Source organism: Pelophylax lessonae (genome assembly GCF_965119305.1).
Source record: "Pelophylax lessonae genome assembly, chromosome: 9".
In the NCBI taxonomy this organism is placed as follows: domain Eukaryota; kingdom Metazoa; phylum Chordata; class Amphibia; order Anura; family Ranidae; genus Pelophylax; species Pelophylax lessonae.
Genome location: NC_138776.1, coordinates 135,125,911 through 135,139,598, shown reverse-complemented (window position 1 = coordinate 135,139,598; position 13,688 = coordinate 135,125,911). Strand labels below are relative to the sequence as shown.

General features: G+C 41.9%; 1 protein-coding gene across 1 annotated transcript in view; it reads right to left on the bottom strand.

Annotated features, from left to right (window-relative positions):
* The window catches only part of PKD2L1 (polycystin 2 like 1, transient receptor potential cation channel), a gene marked incomplete at its 5' end in the record, with an annotated part of 92,289 nt that extends 80,498 nt beyond the window's left edge, over window positions 1-11,791 (bottom strand). The window contains 2 exons of the mRNA XM_082269276.1: window positions 171-284; window positions 11,518-11,791. Of these exons, the coding sequence (XP_082125402.1) occupies window positions 171-284; window positions 11,518-11,791 (388 nt within the window). The remainder of the gene's footprint in view (window positions 1-170; window positions 285-11,517) is intronic.
* Between the last annotated feature and the right edge of the window lie 1,897 nt (window positions 11,792-13,688).

Genomic DNA, 13,688 nt, shown 5'->3' with positions numbered 1-13,688 from the left:
AACTCACTTGCGAATGAGGGAGCGGCCAAGGAGCGACATAGCAGCAGGTGGGCATTTCTTTGGTAAACGTGTTGCTGGTGGGTCAGCGACAGGATCGCTAGAGTGACATGAGTAACTTGAGATAAAAACATCCAAAACAATACAAATAATATAAATGTAAAGAAACTTACACAGACAAATGTCCACCAAGAAGATAATATAGACAAGCAGTTCCCTTAGTGTGGTTTTCACAAACAGCTCCCGGTTTTCTGCAGTATCTTCAGTCAAAGTTGTTCCCCAAAGTCCTATAAAAAAATACAACAAATGAGCTATTTCTTATTATTTATTACCTCTAAGGCTCTGATTAGGAGAAAAAAAAAACAGCCAGAAAAAGTTATTAAAGTGACATTAAATAATCCTTAGAATAATCATTTTTCTCCAAAAATAATTCACACATATTCACTACTTAATGGCCCTGTCCCTAATTTTTCATGAAATCGTTAATCTTTTTTTTTTTTTAAAGGGTAACGTTTAGCTTTTGTGACTCACTACAACAGTGCAATTAACCAATTGTCTGTTACAAATAACAGGTGAGTAACAAACAGCCATAAATATAATATTTCAGAGGAATTGTAATCCTTAGAAGGTTCACTTGTGAATGTGTTAAGACTAGTGCAGGTTTTTAGGCAAGGTTGACAATCTCTTTTACAAAGTAAAATATGAGCTGGTTATGAATAAATAGTACAAGGTACCAAGCTGACCACCAGGGCGGCACTAGGTCCTGATCACAGCCCATGCTCTCTCTTGCACATGGATGAAGAGCAAAAAATAATGGTGGGAAGCCACTTATGAAAAGAAGAAGACCAGAAAAGGAGAGGGATAGAAAAGAGAGGAAAAGAAAAAAAGGAAAAAGCGGGGAAAGGTGGTTCCCCCGAGAGGGAGGCTGATTGGAAAGTTGAATAAAAGACCTTGTTATTGTTAGAGAAAAGGTAGGATTTTAGCTGAGCCTGAAAAGTCGATCCAGGTATACCACAGTTCCAGGAACTTCGAGTTGTTCTAACGAAGGCAGGCTATTAGTTCCAACAACCTCATAATACTCTTAGGTTCTGCCACCCATTCCCTAATTGTAGAGATAGTGGTTGTTTTCCAGTGTCTGGGGATCAAGGCACAACCTGCTAATATTAGAAAACAAAATAAACCCCTCTTTATTTTCTTAATTGACCTTGGTATAATTGACCAAGAGCTCCTTCCAGGGGTTTCTGGCCAGGTCCTCCCAGTGATTAGATGACAATAACTGAAATACAGATTTTCAAAAAAAGGTCTGATCTGGGAGCAAGACCACCACAATTGTAAGTGTGCGCCCCCTGGCTCCTCGCATCTCCAGCATCGGTCTGGAATCAACAATATAATCTTGCATAACATGGCTGGGCTTCTATACCACCTAGTTAAGTTTGAAGTTTCTCTCTTGGGTTTATGAGGCTTTGGTTAAAGGTGAAGTGAAAGGCTTTGGGGGAGATTTACTATAACTGGTACACATAGATACTGGTGCAGCTGTGCATAGTAACCAATCAGCTTTTAGATTTTATTGTCAAAGCATTGAAAAATAACTCCACTGGGGGAATCTGTGTACATTGCAAGGATTTTAACAAACTTTGTTGCAGATTCGAACTTTTTGTGTGTTTGTCTTTGCCCATGTGCTCAGTGAGTCTGATGGGAGTGGCTTCATAATTATCAACCAGCTGCTGCACCTGCAGGACTCCAGTGAGGAAAATTGCAGGTTCTGCATCCCTTTAGACATGATTTCCTAGCCGTGATTTCTTATTGGGAGTACCTCATCAAAAATCACATTTTTGTTGCAGAAGATACCTGAAGCCTGACTTTTGTGGAAAATCTGGGAATCCAGGAAAATCAGTGAGCCAATCACACAAGCAGGAAATGATGTTTCTGGGGGGGCGTTCTGTTCACATTCTGTGTACAGAACACCTCCAGGTAGCCATATTGCATTGCATTTTACAGAAAATTACAGAGCTGCAGATTGAAGAGGAAAGGTAATTTCTAATCACATTCAATATGACTTATTTTGCAATTGTATATTGTAGCAAGGTTTCCAGGCCTATGGCCTGACGTGGGTCTGCCATTAGTACCGGTAATCTCTCCAGCCCATGTTAGCTGTGACCCTGGGTGTGATAACTGAATCAGCGACAACTCCGGCATCTTTGTTTGTGGTTTTTATTGGAATTAAGGGGATGGGAGAAGGGAATGAGTGGGATACTCCTTGAGGCTTAAACCAATTACAATTGGGACTTTTACTTCTGAAATGCCCGTTGGCGCTTCCTTGACACCAGCCGACACCAGCCAACGCTCTCCGACACTGAGAATATTCTGTAAAACAGAAGAAGTGCTGAATCCTCGACTTATAGTCCAGAAGATCCAAGACTGAGAACTGTAGAATTCCTGACACTGTTGCACTGTGAAAGTCACTGAATACTTTCCCCCTCCTGGCACAGCTTGAGGTAGTATATAGTAGAACTCTGTATAGCTGTCACTGTAACTATACAATTCAGGGCCCAAACTGCAGGTGCCCCCTTTAACCTCAAACTCTTCAGGGTCCACTAACTATGTACCCCCTCTGTAGCTTCAGGGTCCTCAACCTAGATACCCCCTTTAAAGCTAGCTGACACTGGATCCCAGAACCTCTTCCGGAGTGGTTCCCTCTAACTTCAGGCGGACCCCCAGGCGCAATCCGCAGTACTCACAACCTGTGTAGGCTTTCCTGGGACTGGACCTCTCTCTCGCCCTCCGCAGGCTCTCGGCACACTAGATCTCCTCAGCTCAACTCAGCACTCTCTCTGGATACTCAGGCGACACCCCAAGACATCCACCTTCCTCTGACAGGAGGAGAGACAGCCGCACTCTCCTTCCTGGGACTCTGCTCCCACCAAAGACACCATGCCAGGCACTTCCCCCCCAAACCTATACCCACTCCCAGAATCCTTTGAAGCATAATCTGCCTTCTGGGGTAGTTACAAGCTGGGATGTGTCCCCTGATTGGGCTTCCCACACTGCCCTATGAGAAGCCTCTCACAGGAGCCAGTGGGGATACTTCTCCCCTCAGCAGGCACATCTGGAAGCCCTGACACCCTATCTAAACAGATCACAGTCCTGCTGTTAGGCAGACAGGGCCCACTATACATTTACCTAGCACCTACCTGTATGGTGCTACACCATATTATTTATTTTTTTATGGGCTATATTTTTTTCCCCCCCTCAAAAGTAGAGTTACCCTTTAATCCTCCTCCTTTGTCTCAATCCCCTTCAGAGATGATATGTCTCAGTTCCTGCTCTCAGTCTCAGACACAGAGAGGGCTATTAGGAAAAGCTCTCAAAAGCAGGATGCTGTATAGCTTAGAGAGGGCACATGGACAGTCCACATTAAGCAAGCATAAGGCTTCCAATGAGATCAGGTCTCTATGGAGCTGTCCAGATCCTGCCAGCTTGGTATGGATACGTCACTGTTCCTGCATGAAATTATTTCTAGAACACTGGCTACCTGCTGACTTTATCTTTTGAAAAAGGCATTTATGCCGAAACATGTAAAGAGGACTTGGTCAGCCCAGCTGTTTTACATCTTATATGCCTGTCTTTCACGGATGTCTGTAAGTGTATCAGCTTTATTGATATTAAATTGATTTTAGCAATATTACGCTATATGTCCCTCCATTTTTTCCGGTTTTACCACCCACCATGTGGAAGGGGAATCTCTGAACTATTCCATCTACCGGAGATTTGCATGGTTGCCGTTGGAATCGGTGAAAAATCTGTGGGGACACTCCATCATTTTTAAGCCTGTTTGACTCCTACACTATAAGGTGTTTTGGGGTCCCATCCATCTGGTGAGCGCAATATATTTCTACCTTCACTGGTGACGGGATTTGCTGCACTTATATATGATTTGCACCATTATATATTGGACTTTTTCTCACCATCAATTGTTTACGTTACTTGTGGAATGTTTCCTGCGATTGGACAATTTATTTTGTTGGGAATTTTTTTCTTCTAGCGCTGCACATATTTTTGTATTTAATGAAATTATTTCTTACAGTTTTTTTCTGCCTGGGGGACCATCGAGAATGCCCGCAGCCACCTTCTAACAGGAAGTTGAATCACAGCAGCAAAAAAAAACTAAAAAAAATAGTTTGGAGATTTGGAGGCTGAGAGCAATAGAGGGTACTTGTTTTAATGTAATGTGTAATGTTTTAAGAATTCATTTGCTGATTGGAATAGTGTAGAAACTGGACCACAGACACTGAGATCTGAACTAATTTAGCATACTGACTTTTACACTGCAAGCATACTCCTGAATATAAAACAAAAATGTTTTAGTGTATTTAGTCCTGATAGTTGTATAGTTAGTGTATACTTGAAAAAAAGAAATATAAAGATATTGATCAGAGTTTTCAATCTGGGTCACTGACTGAGAAAGTATTCAAATCAACCTAATCAAACTGAGTATGCATATCAGGAGTCCTGACTTTTCCCGTATGATCATTCTGAGTCAACAAGTTATCAATTATGGAAGACAGGCACCTGGCATTTTTAGAAGGTCAGCAATGGCAGTCCCCACTCAAACCAATATTTCTCTCAGTACAGGTTTGCTTTAAAACCTTGGTTTAGGTCCAAAGTGTACCTTTTGCTGGTGCCGGCTGTCATAGTTGAAATCTCCTGTCCTCTGCCACCCTCCCATACCCCGCATCTGTAATCTTCCAGCATGACAGGGGTTAATAGAGGACTAGGCTGGCTTGTCTATGCTGAGATCTGAGTTAGAAATATGCTCATTGCAGGGCCATCTTACTGATTGGGCACGCTGGGCCATTGCCCATGGGCCCCACTTGCCCGTGGGGCCCCACCTGGCCAGCGACCCAGCCCCAGCCAAGCATTAGTGCCGATTCCCGTATGCATCCCACTGCTGAACTTAGAAAGGTGGCAAGCGCCTGTCGGCCCTCTGCTGCTGTTAGGCCACTTGGGTCGTGGAGGGGGAGCCCACAACTGCAGGAATGCCTGTCTGTCTCCACGGGAACAGGCACACACAGGACAGTCGAGTCTGACTCCCGTCCATGTGTGTGTTCACCGAACCCAGCCGCCAAACTTGGAAGCTGTCATTAGCCTGGCACTGCTGTACCAATAAATATCGCCTTATCAATATTTTGCATTTTTATTCTCGTGGGTGATTGTGTAGGCAGGGTTCCAGTGCACTGCATTGCCCTGGGTCCTTTAATGCTCTTAAAATGGCACTGGCTCATTGGACAGTATTTTTTACACCCTCAATCTAAACAAATGTTTATTAAGCATAGACTTACAAGCACCCCAGAATATGTGAGCTATCTACTCTGTTGCCTGTGCAGCTTGTATTATGTGGTCAAAACCATAATTTCATTAAGAGATCACTTCAATGATCAGCAATCAGCTATATGACAAGCCTTGTCTTCCTGATTCTCCACACAGCCAGTTGCACCCCATTTTCTTGAATGAAATCACCCAATACCCACCTTCAAATTGCAGCACACAAAGGTCTCAATAAATAGTTTAGCTTCAACTGCTTTCTGTTAACTGCCCCTTTCCATTACATCAAAATTCTGCCCCATATAAGACTGACTGCCTCTTCATTTTGTAGATTTTTTAGGGATGACAACATGAAAGAAGTTTGTTTGAAATCTTTGCAAATTTATTGAAAATAAAAAACAAAAGAAAATCACATATACACAAGTATTCGCAGCCTTTGCCATGACACTCAAAATTGAGCTCAGGTGCATCCTGTTTCAAATGATCATCCTTGGGAAGTTTCTATAACTTATGTGAAGTCCACCTGTGGTAAATTCAGTTGAATGGACATGATTGGGAAAGGCACACACCTGTCTATATAAGGTCACACCGTTAACAGTGCATGTCAGAGCACAAACCAAGCAATGAAGTCCAAGGAATTGTCTCTAGACCTCCAAGACAGGATTGTGTCAAGGCACAGATCTGGGGAAGGATATAGAAAATGTATGCAGCATTGAAGGTCCAAATGAGCACAGTAGCCTCCATCATCCATCAATAGAAAAAGTTTGGAACCATCGGGACTCTTCCTGGAGCAGGCCGCCTGGCCAAAGTGAGCGGTCGGGGGAGAAAGGCCTTAGTCAGGGAGGTGACCAAGAACCCAATGGTCATTCTGACAGAGCCCCAGTGTTTCTCTCTGGAGAGAAGAAAAACTTCCAGAAAAAGAACCATCTCTGCAACACTCCACCAATCAGGCCTGTATGGTAGAGTGGCCAGACAGAAATCACTCCTCGGTAAAAGGCACATGACAGCCCATCTGGGGTTTGCCAAAAGGCACCTGAAGGACTCTAAGACCATGAGAAACAAAATTCTCTGGTCTGATTAAACAAAGATTGAACTCTTTGGCCTGAATGGCAAGCATCATGTCAGGAGGAAACCAGGCACTGCTCATCATCTGGCCAATACCATCCCTACAGTGAACCATGATGGTGGCAGCATCATGCTGTGGGGATGTTTTTCAGTGGCAGAAGAAAATCTGCTCCAGAGCACTCTGAACCTCAGACTGGGGCAAAGGTTCATCTTTCAAGAGGACAACGACAATAGGGACACAGCCAAGATAGCAAAAGAATGGCTACGAGACGACTTTGTGAATGTCCTTGAGAGGCAGAGCCAGAGCCCAGACTTTAACCAGATTGAACATCTCTGGAGAGATTTGAAAATGACTGTGCATCAACGCTCCCCATCCAACCTGATGGAGCTTGAGAGGTCCTGCAAAGAAGAATGGGAGAAACTGCCCAAAAATAGGTGTGCCAAGCTTGTAGCATCATACTCAAAAAGACACGAGGCTGTAATTGGTGCCAGAGGTGCTTCAACAAAGTATAGAGTAAAGGCAGTGAATACTTGTGTACATGGGATTTTTTTCATTTTTTATTTTTTTTAAATTTGCAAAGATTTCAAACAAACTTCTTTCACATTGTCATTATGGGGTATTGTTTTTAGAATTTTGAGGAAAATAATGAATTTAATCAATTTTGGAATAAAGCTGTAACATAAAATGTGGAAAAAGTAAAGCGCTGTGAATACTTTCTAGATCCACTGTAGTGCACACCAGAAAACATTCCAGCTTGACAGTACTAAAACACAATTCCCATGAAATATAACATTCTCCAGTCTGGGCCTGGGCTGGCACCCTTGTACAAACCGAACTCCAGGGCCACCATACCAAAACAGATATACATTCTTGAAATATTTGTAGATCAAGAGCACACATTTTTCTATGGTACACATAGCCAAATGCATTACAATGTTTTTTACAGCAATAGCCTGTTCATCACTAATGCCTCGTACACACGCATCGAAAGTTGGCCGTGAATTTTGGGCCAACGTCCGATCGGCCGATTTTCGGCTTGTTAGTATGATGCTTTCGACAACCGACTCTGACTTTTCGGCCGAACAAAATCTGGTGTGCAGGCTATAAAATTTTTGTTGGCTGTCAACAGAACGGCCGATTTTCCGTCAGTCAGTACAGATTTCGGCAGACAAAAATCTGATGAGCAAGACTGGGCATGCTCAGAGAAGAAAAAACACACGGAAAGTAAACCAGCACATGACATCACTTCTGAAGTTGGTTTTTGTTGGCCGAGAAAATTCGTGTGCAGTCTAGAGCACATTTCAACCAACACAACAACACTGGACAAAAGACGGCCGATCGGTCGGACGATAATCGTTGCGTGTGTACGAGGCATAAGTCTGCTTGGGCCAGACCAGGAATAGCCAACTAGTCTCCCTACACCGTCTAAAATTTGGAAGAGCTACCTCTATGCTCCCAACTGAACATGCATCTTACTTGCTGAAGACAAAACCGAAGGCAGAAAGACCAACAAACAGGCAGCAATATTTTTTTTAATAAACCCCTTAAATTAAAGCTGAAAGTCTACAAATCACATATTGATTGCTTTAATACAAATCCACTGTGGATCCACTTAAAAACGATGTCCATGTCCACATTTTTGGATCTAATTGTATTTACCATCAAAGCCTTATCCAAGTTTCTTCGAAAATAATTAAATTCTACTCATTATTATTTAGTATAGATTAGCAAAAAACCCTTGATGTCAAATCATCTAATAGATAAACAACCCCAATGGTGACCTAGCCAGCAGCTATAAAACTCGGGGAAGGTGGGGTTGTTAAGTGAAAGAACTCTCATTCTCCACAAAAACTGTGGTCTATTTATTATACATGGTGTATTCCTTTGGCCTTGCCTGCCCTTGGACTATTCATATTTCAAGCGTGGGTAGAGTTTGTGAAGGTTTCAATTATAAATAATTCAGTGGAATGCATCCAAGAAAAGTACTGTACAGAATAACCTACCTCTGCAATGACTTTAGCTAGCTAGATGTGGTAGTCTTAGCATTTGAAAACTGCTGACCTCTTGGTATTTTCCAACACAATAGATTTTATAATTTCCAGATGATTTGGGGACAAAAAGCATCCAGTGAGTGTCAGTTCTGTTGCTAAATACATCTTGTTGAGGGGTTCAAAGAACCTCTCTTTACAACAATGCAGTGCACAGGGTATACTGTACTTTCAACATCTTAAACCTTGATTGCTACAGGAGCAGAAGACCTTGATGCCATCTTCTTTCCTGTCAGATAAGAGCAGGAAAGCAAGGCCACAGTGGAGACAGGATCAACAATGTGGGAAAGGTTTTCTTGGCACACATTGGGCCTTTTTGGAAGCACCTTGCAAACAAGGATGTATATGAGAAGAGAAAAAGGAAAGAAGAAGGTTTTTGGACATATCATTTCCAACCAACCTAATTCTGCAACCACCGACACCCTGCAACCAGCATGCATTTTGAATCTAAGATATTTAATCCACAATGTTCAAACGTTCTCCAACAGTTTTTTGTTGAGTACATCAGACAATATCTCATTTACATAATTTACAATAATCCATGGAAGTTTATTTTTTTACTAGTTCCAAAAGAATTGTTGAGGAGTTTTTAGACTTGCATCTAAGAATTTGATTTAAACCTCTAACTGTCTGGTTTAAAATCTTTGACAGTGTCATCACCCTAATCCTCCTTTAAGGCAGTGAAGCATAGGTCCCTGTCAACTACCTAGACCTTCTCAAATGGGACTCCAACCCAATATAATTATTTCATCTAATCTTGAATTCAGCAAGCAGCAAGTCCATTGGAGCACCTCCAACAATACTTGCTGGTCTAAACCTGTCAGATTACCTCTATTGCTCCCAATACAGAAGTGGGCACTAAAATACTGGGGCCGCTTAACAAACAGCAGCCCAGCTCATATCATCATAACGTTTTACTGACCAGCAACGACCAGGGAAAACCGTGCACACTGCCCCAACTTATCAGCACAATGTCCATTCAAAAAACAAAAAAATGTGGCCCATCAATAAAGGACATAATGAACAATTTCAGAGATAATTATGTCAGAGGAAGGAAAGATGAAATATCTAAGACCAGGAGAGACCTGAAGACAGAAAGACTCTGAGCCTGTACAGATTGAGTGCCCAGAGTCGGGAAATCGAATCAGGATGACATCAACCAACAAACTGATGGAGAGTAGATTATGCCAGTGGTGTAATCAGGTGGCCCAGGATGAGGCCATGTCCTGCTCTGGTGCCCCAAGTATGCAGCAGTGAGAAACACTCACTTTTATAGATTATAGAAGAGGAGTAGAAAATCCACATTCTACTAGGAGAAGAAGAGCCAGTGTTGCAAATAAGCTGCACAATTTGTTGCAGCATTTCACAGACTGATAGGGACTTGCAAAGATGGGGACTCATAAATCCCCTACATGGACTCCCCCTATCCTCCTTTATGTTATCCTTTAACATGATAACATACCTGGACTCCCGTCCTGTTCCCTTTATATTATCCTTTACCCCTAATAATGTCTTAAAACACATTCTTTCCACAACCCTCCACCCCCCAAATCTAACCCTTAACCATTCTTCAATTGCTCTGACAATGCTAAAATGTATTTGATCCTGCCAAAAAAAAAGATAATTTGAATTTGAGAGAAAAAGAATGAGAAAGCAGAGAGAGAAGAGAAAGAGAAGGATTCAATCACGTTTACCCCTTGTCAAGATACAACTGTATTTTAGGACTAAATATCTCTACAGTACCCGTAAAAAACATATATCTATACAGAACATTTAGACTGAAAATTCATAAAAACAACCTAAAACAAATACACTCATAGCAGTCCACAACCAATGACTAATACAAATTACACATGGAAAGAACAAGCCTAAAAAGCCCAAATATGTCATTTTGTAGAACACTAAGGAGAGCTATGATTAATCATATAAATGTGTCTAGCTGGCCTGGTCTTGTCCACTGGGCACAAAGACGGAATTCTTGCTCTATCCCAAGTGAGTCTAAGTGCCTGAACACACAAATTAATAAATAAGTGTATCAAGCAAAAATGTCTCAATTATGGCTGTATCAGGGAATAGACATCTTAAAGTTGCAGGCATTATTTAAGCTATTTAATTTTATGCAAAATAGTCTGTTATACAGTTTAGATCTTAAGGAAATATAAGAAAGGGATAGATGAGATATACAGACAGAGACCCAACTAAATTTATCATAAAAAATCTATATAGTTTTATCAACATTTGTCACGTTTGCCATTGTTGACATTCTGATATTGCTAGCTACCTGGCTGTGTCTGACTTCAATCCTCTCTAGGGCACTGGCCTGGAAGAAACATTCAGATCTGGAAGGCCAAAGGTCATGATCTCCATCTCCGAGTCAGTGGGGAACATTTACTAAAAGCAAAGAGACTGTTTACTTTGCAAGGGAAGTTGCACTTTGCATGGGAATTTTCCCCAGATCTAGTGAATGAGGTGAAGCGCTGCTGAATGTCATCATTCAAACATGTTATAGCAAAATTCCTTAATCTCTTTTTTTACATTTTCCTTGCTCATGATTGCTTTTCTTTGCAAAGTGAAACTTCACCACAATAACTAAGTTCTTGCAAAGTGTAACTTCCCTTGCAAAATAAACAGCCTTTTTGCCTTTAATAAATCAACCCCAGTGATTCAAAGTACTAAAGCACTGCACTAAAGTACTGCAATAGAACAAGAGCCAGAAAACAAGTATTTTCAGAAGAGGAAGCCTGCAACGGCATCTTCTATCCTTTCCCGTACAGGTTTCATTTGAGAAAAATTGACACATTTCAAATGCCTTCATTTTGGTGGCAATTTAAATAGCATAGCAGATTGACACAAATTGCATAGTAGTAATGTTTCTCTTTTGTCATTATATTAACATCCGTTTAAAACATCTACCTGAACCAAATATACTCTCTAAATGTTGATGCACTACATGTCTCAGCATTGCTAGCAGCTGACAAAGCCCCCTGGAAATTGTAGTTTCCTATAATTGTGGTGCTCCAGCTTGCACAAGTATTGTCCAGAGAATATGGATAGATAAACTTTGCTGAAGATCAGTGAATTTACCTCTAATTCCTCGGCCAATGTTGCAACAGAATCGTGAACATAGGTTGCCCCTTTTAGTTTTCCTTTCTTCCTGGTAAGGTGGAGGGTCCCCCAAGTGGTCCATACTGTCATATGGATTTTCCAGAATAGTTTTGGGATTGTATATGGCTTTGATCTTCAGAGAGGGGGAACCATCATAGGCTGGATTATCCCAAGCTCTTTTCCCCAAATTATCCATTTCTTGCTCTTCCTTGAACTGATTTTCTGTCCGGCTCCTGAGCTTGGCAGGGTTCATACTGTCTGATGTATTGGCTCTTGTACACAGGTCAGCTCTGATATAGATTACACTCTGCTCCGCCACTAGACACTAATAGATCCGGCAGTGCACAGGTCTTTATATAGTGTCATTCAAGCTGTCTATTGTCTATGGGACATAACAATACATTACCACAGAAGGTTGTCCCAGGCTGTTGTAATAAAAGTGATTTCAGTTCATCCTTTTTCACACTTACAGGACAGAAAGCAGATGAAGAATAATGATCTATTTTGCTTTTGTAGATTATTTTACATAATTGACAGCTAATTTATACATTTTACTAATTCAGACATCCAGCACTATAGAAAAAAATGCTACATTTTTTTTATCATTTATGGATACCAATCTAAAACCACAGCTGGAGATATTGAAGAAAAAAATAAAGTATGTATGTAAAAAATAAAAAGCTTTCTGCATACATACTTTAAAATGTTTCTGCTAAGCCATAAAAGTAAAAGTGTACGTTTCATAGGCATGCGCAGAGGGTGTGCCAGATGTGCATGGGCACACTCAAATCACTATGTTGATTCCCCCTACTGCCTGGGCTTCCCTCCACTTTGTTGGCTTCTCCACCTGCAGTGCTGCCAGCTTCCCTCCTCTCCCCCTGGCTGCTGCGGGGGGATGTTTCAGGTTGGAGAGTGGGGGAAGGGGCTAGTACCTAGTTCCATTTCTAAATAAACACAATAAACACACTCACTCACTGTGTACATTCATAACTGAAGCATAGGAAACTGTGTTTACTTTGCTTCAGTTTGTGATTGAACAGGAAGCCTCTCAGCACAGAGCACTTCCCATTCATTCACTGCTGTGAAAGGCATGTGTGTTTGAGCTTTGGGGTGATCACCCTAATGCAATAGGCTGCACACACCTATGGTAAGTTTTATACACATAGTAAAAGCATTCAGCATTCCTGCATTCATGTTCTAACCTGCCGTAGGCTACATTTACACATTTTCCATGTTGCTGTGCAATAACATGTACCATGGTATTGTAGCCCATTGACACGGCTGCACAAAGCGAAGCATGTTATAGTAACACACGAGTAACACATAAGTCTGAATGGACCCAACAGAAAATGAAGAGGTTTTCGTCAAGTTCAACCTCTCACAATTTCCACAGTTTCAGGCTAGAGAAAGTATCACAAATACCCCCCCCCTCCACATCCCGGGCAACCACTGCCAGTTCTGGGCACGGTGAAGGTCGTAAAAATATTCTTAAACTGCAAAAAGGTTAAACCACATTAAACTGGTATACACAGCATTGACAAAAACAACATCAACCATGAAATGCGTGAATGACACTCGCCAGGAGTTGCACTGTAACTCCTGGCTATAACTATTCAATAAGTGTCGCACTGCCCATGCACCACCAAGAGTTGATGAGTGTACACGTTCCTGAAAAGAGTACCCCTGAGGAAGGCTGTAAAGTACTTGGTGCCCCAATTAGCAAATTTAAGCTAACGTTGGGGCCCGCCTGTATGGTGGTGCACTTGTTACTGTCTCTTTAAACTGTATGCAGTGGAGGACTGTAGGGCTGCTAAGTAAGGGACAGTGAGGGACAGTGGAATTAACTGCGGTCAGTAATGGGATAGGCACAATTTGTTCCTCTCACCACTCCTGGTACACAATGGATCTGGTCCCAAATGATTGGCAGTCTGTTGTCCCCTGTTTCTCAGTCCTCACGATCAGGTCCCCACAAGAATCTATTTTCATAAGTGTAACATGGCAACAGGTCTCCCCAGCTCTGGTACCAGCACAGCGAAAGACCTTTCATTGCTCAGTCCTCAGACTTTCTCAGGTTCTGTCTCTATATATGTGGGCTTGTGGGGGTGTGGCCTGGGCAGAATTGAGGCTGAGGCTGCTTCCACTTTTTACAT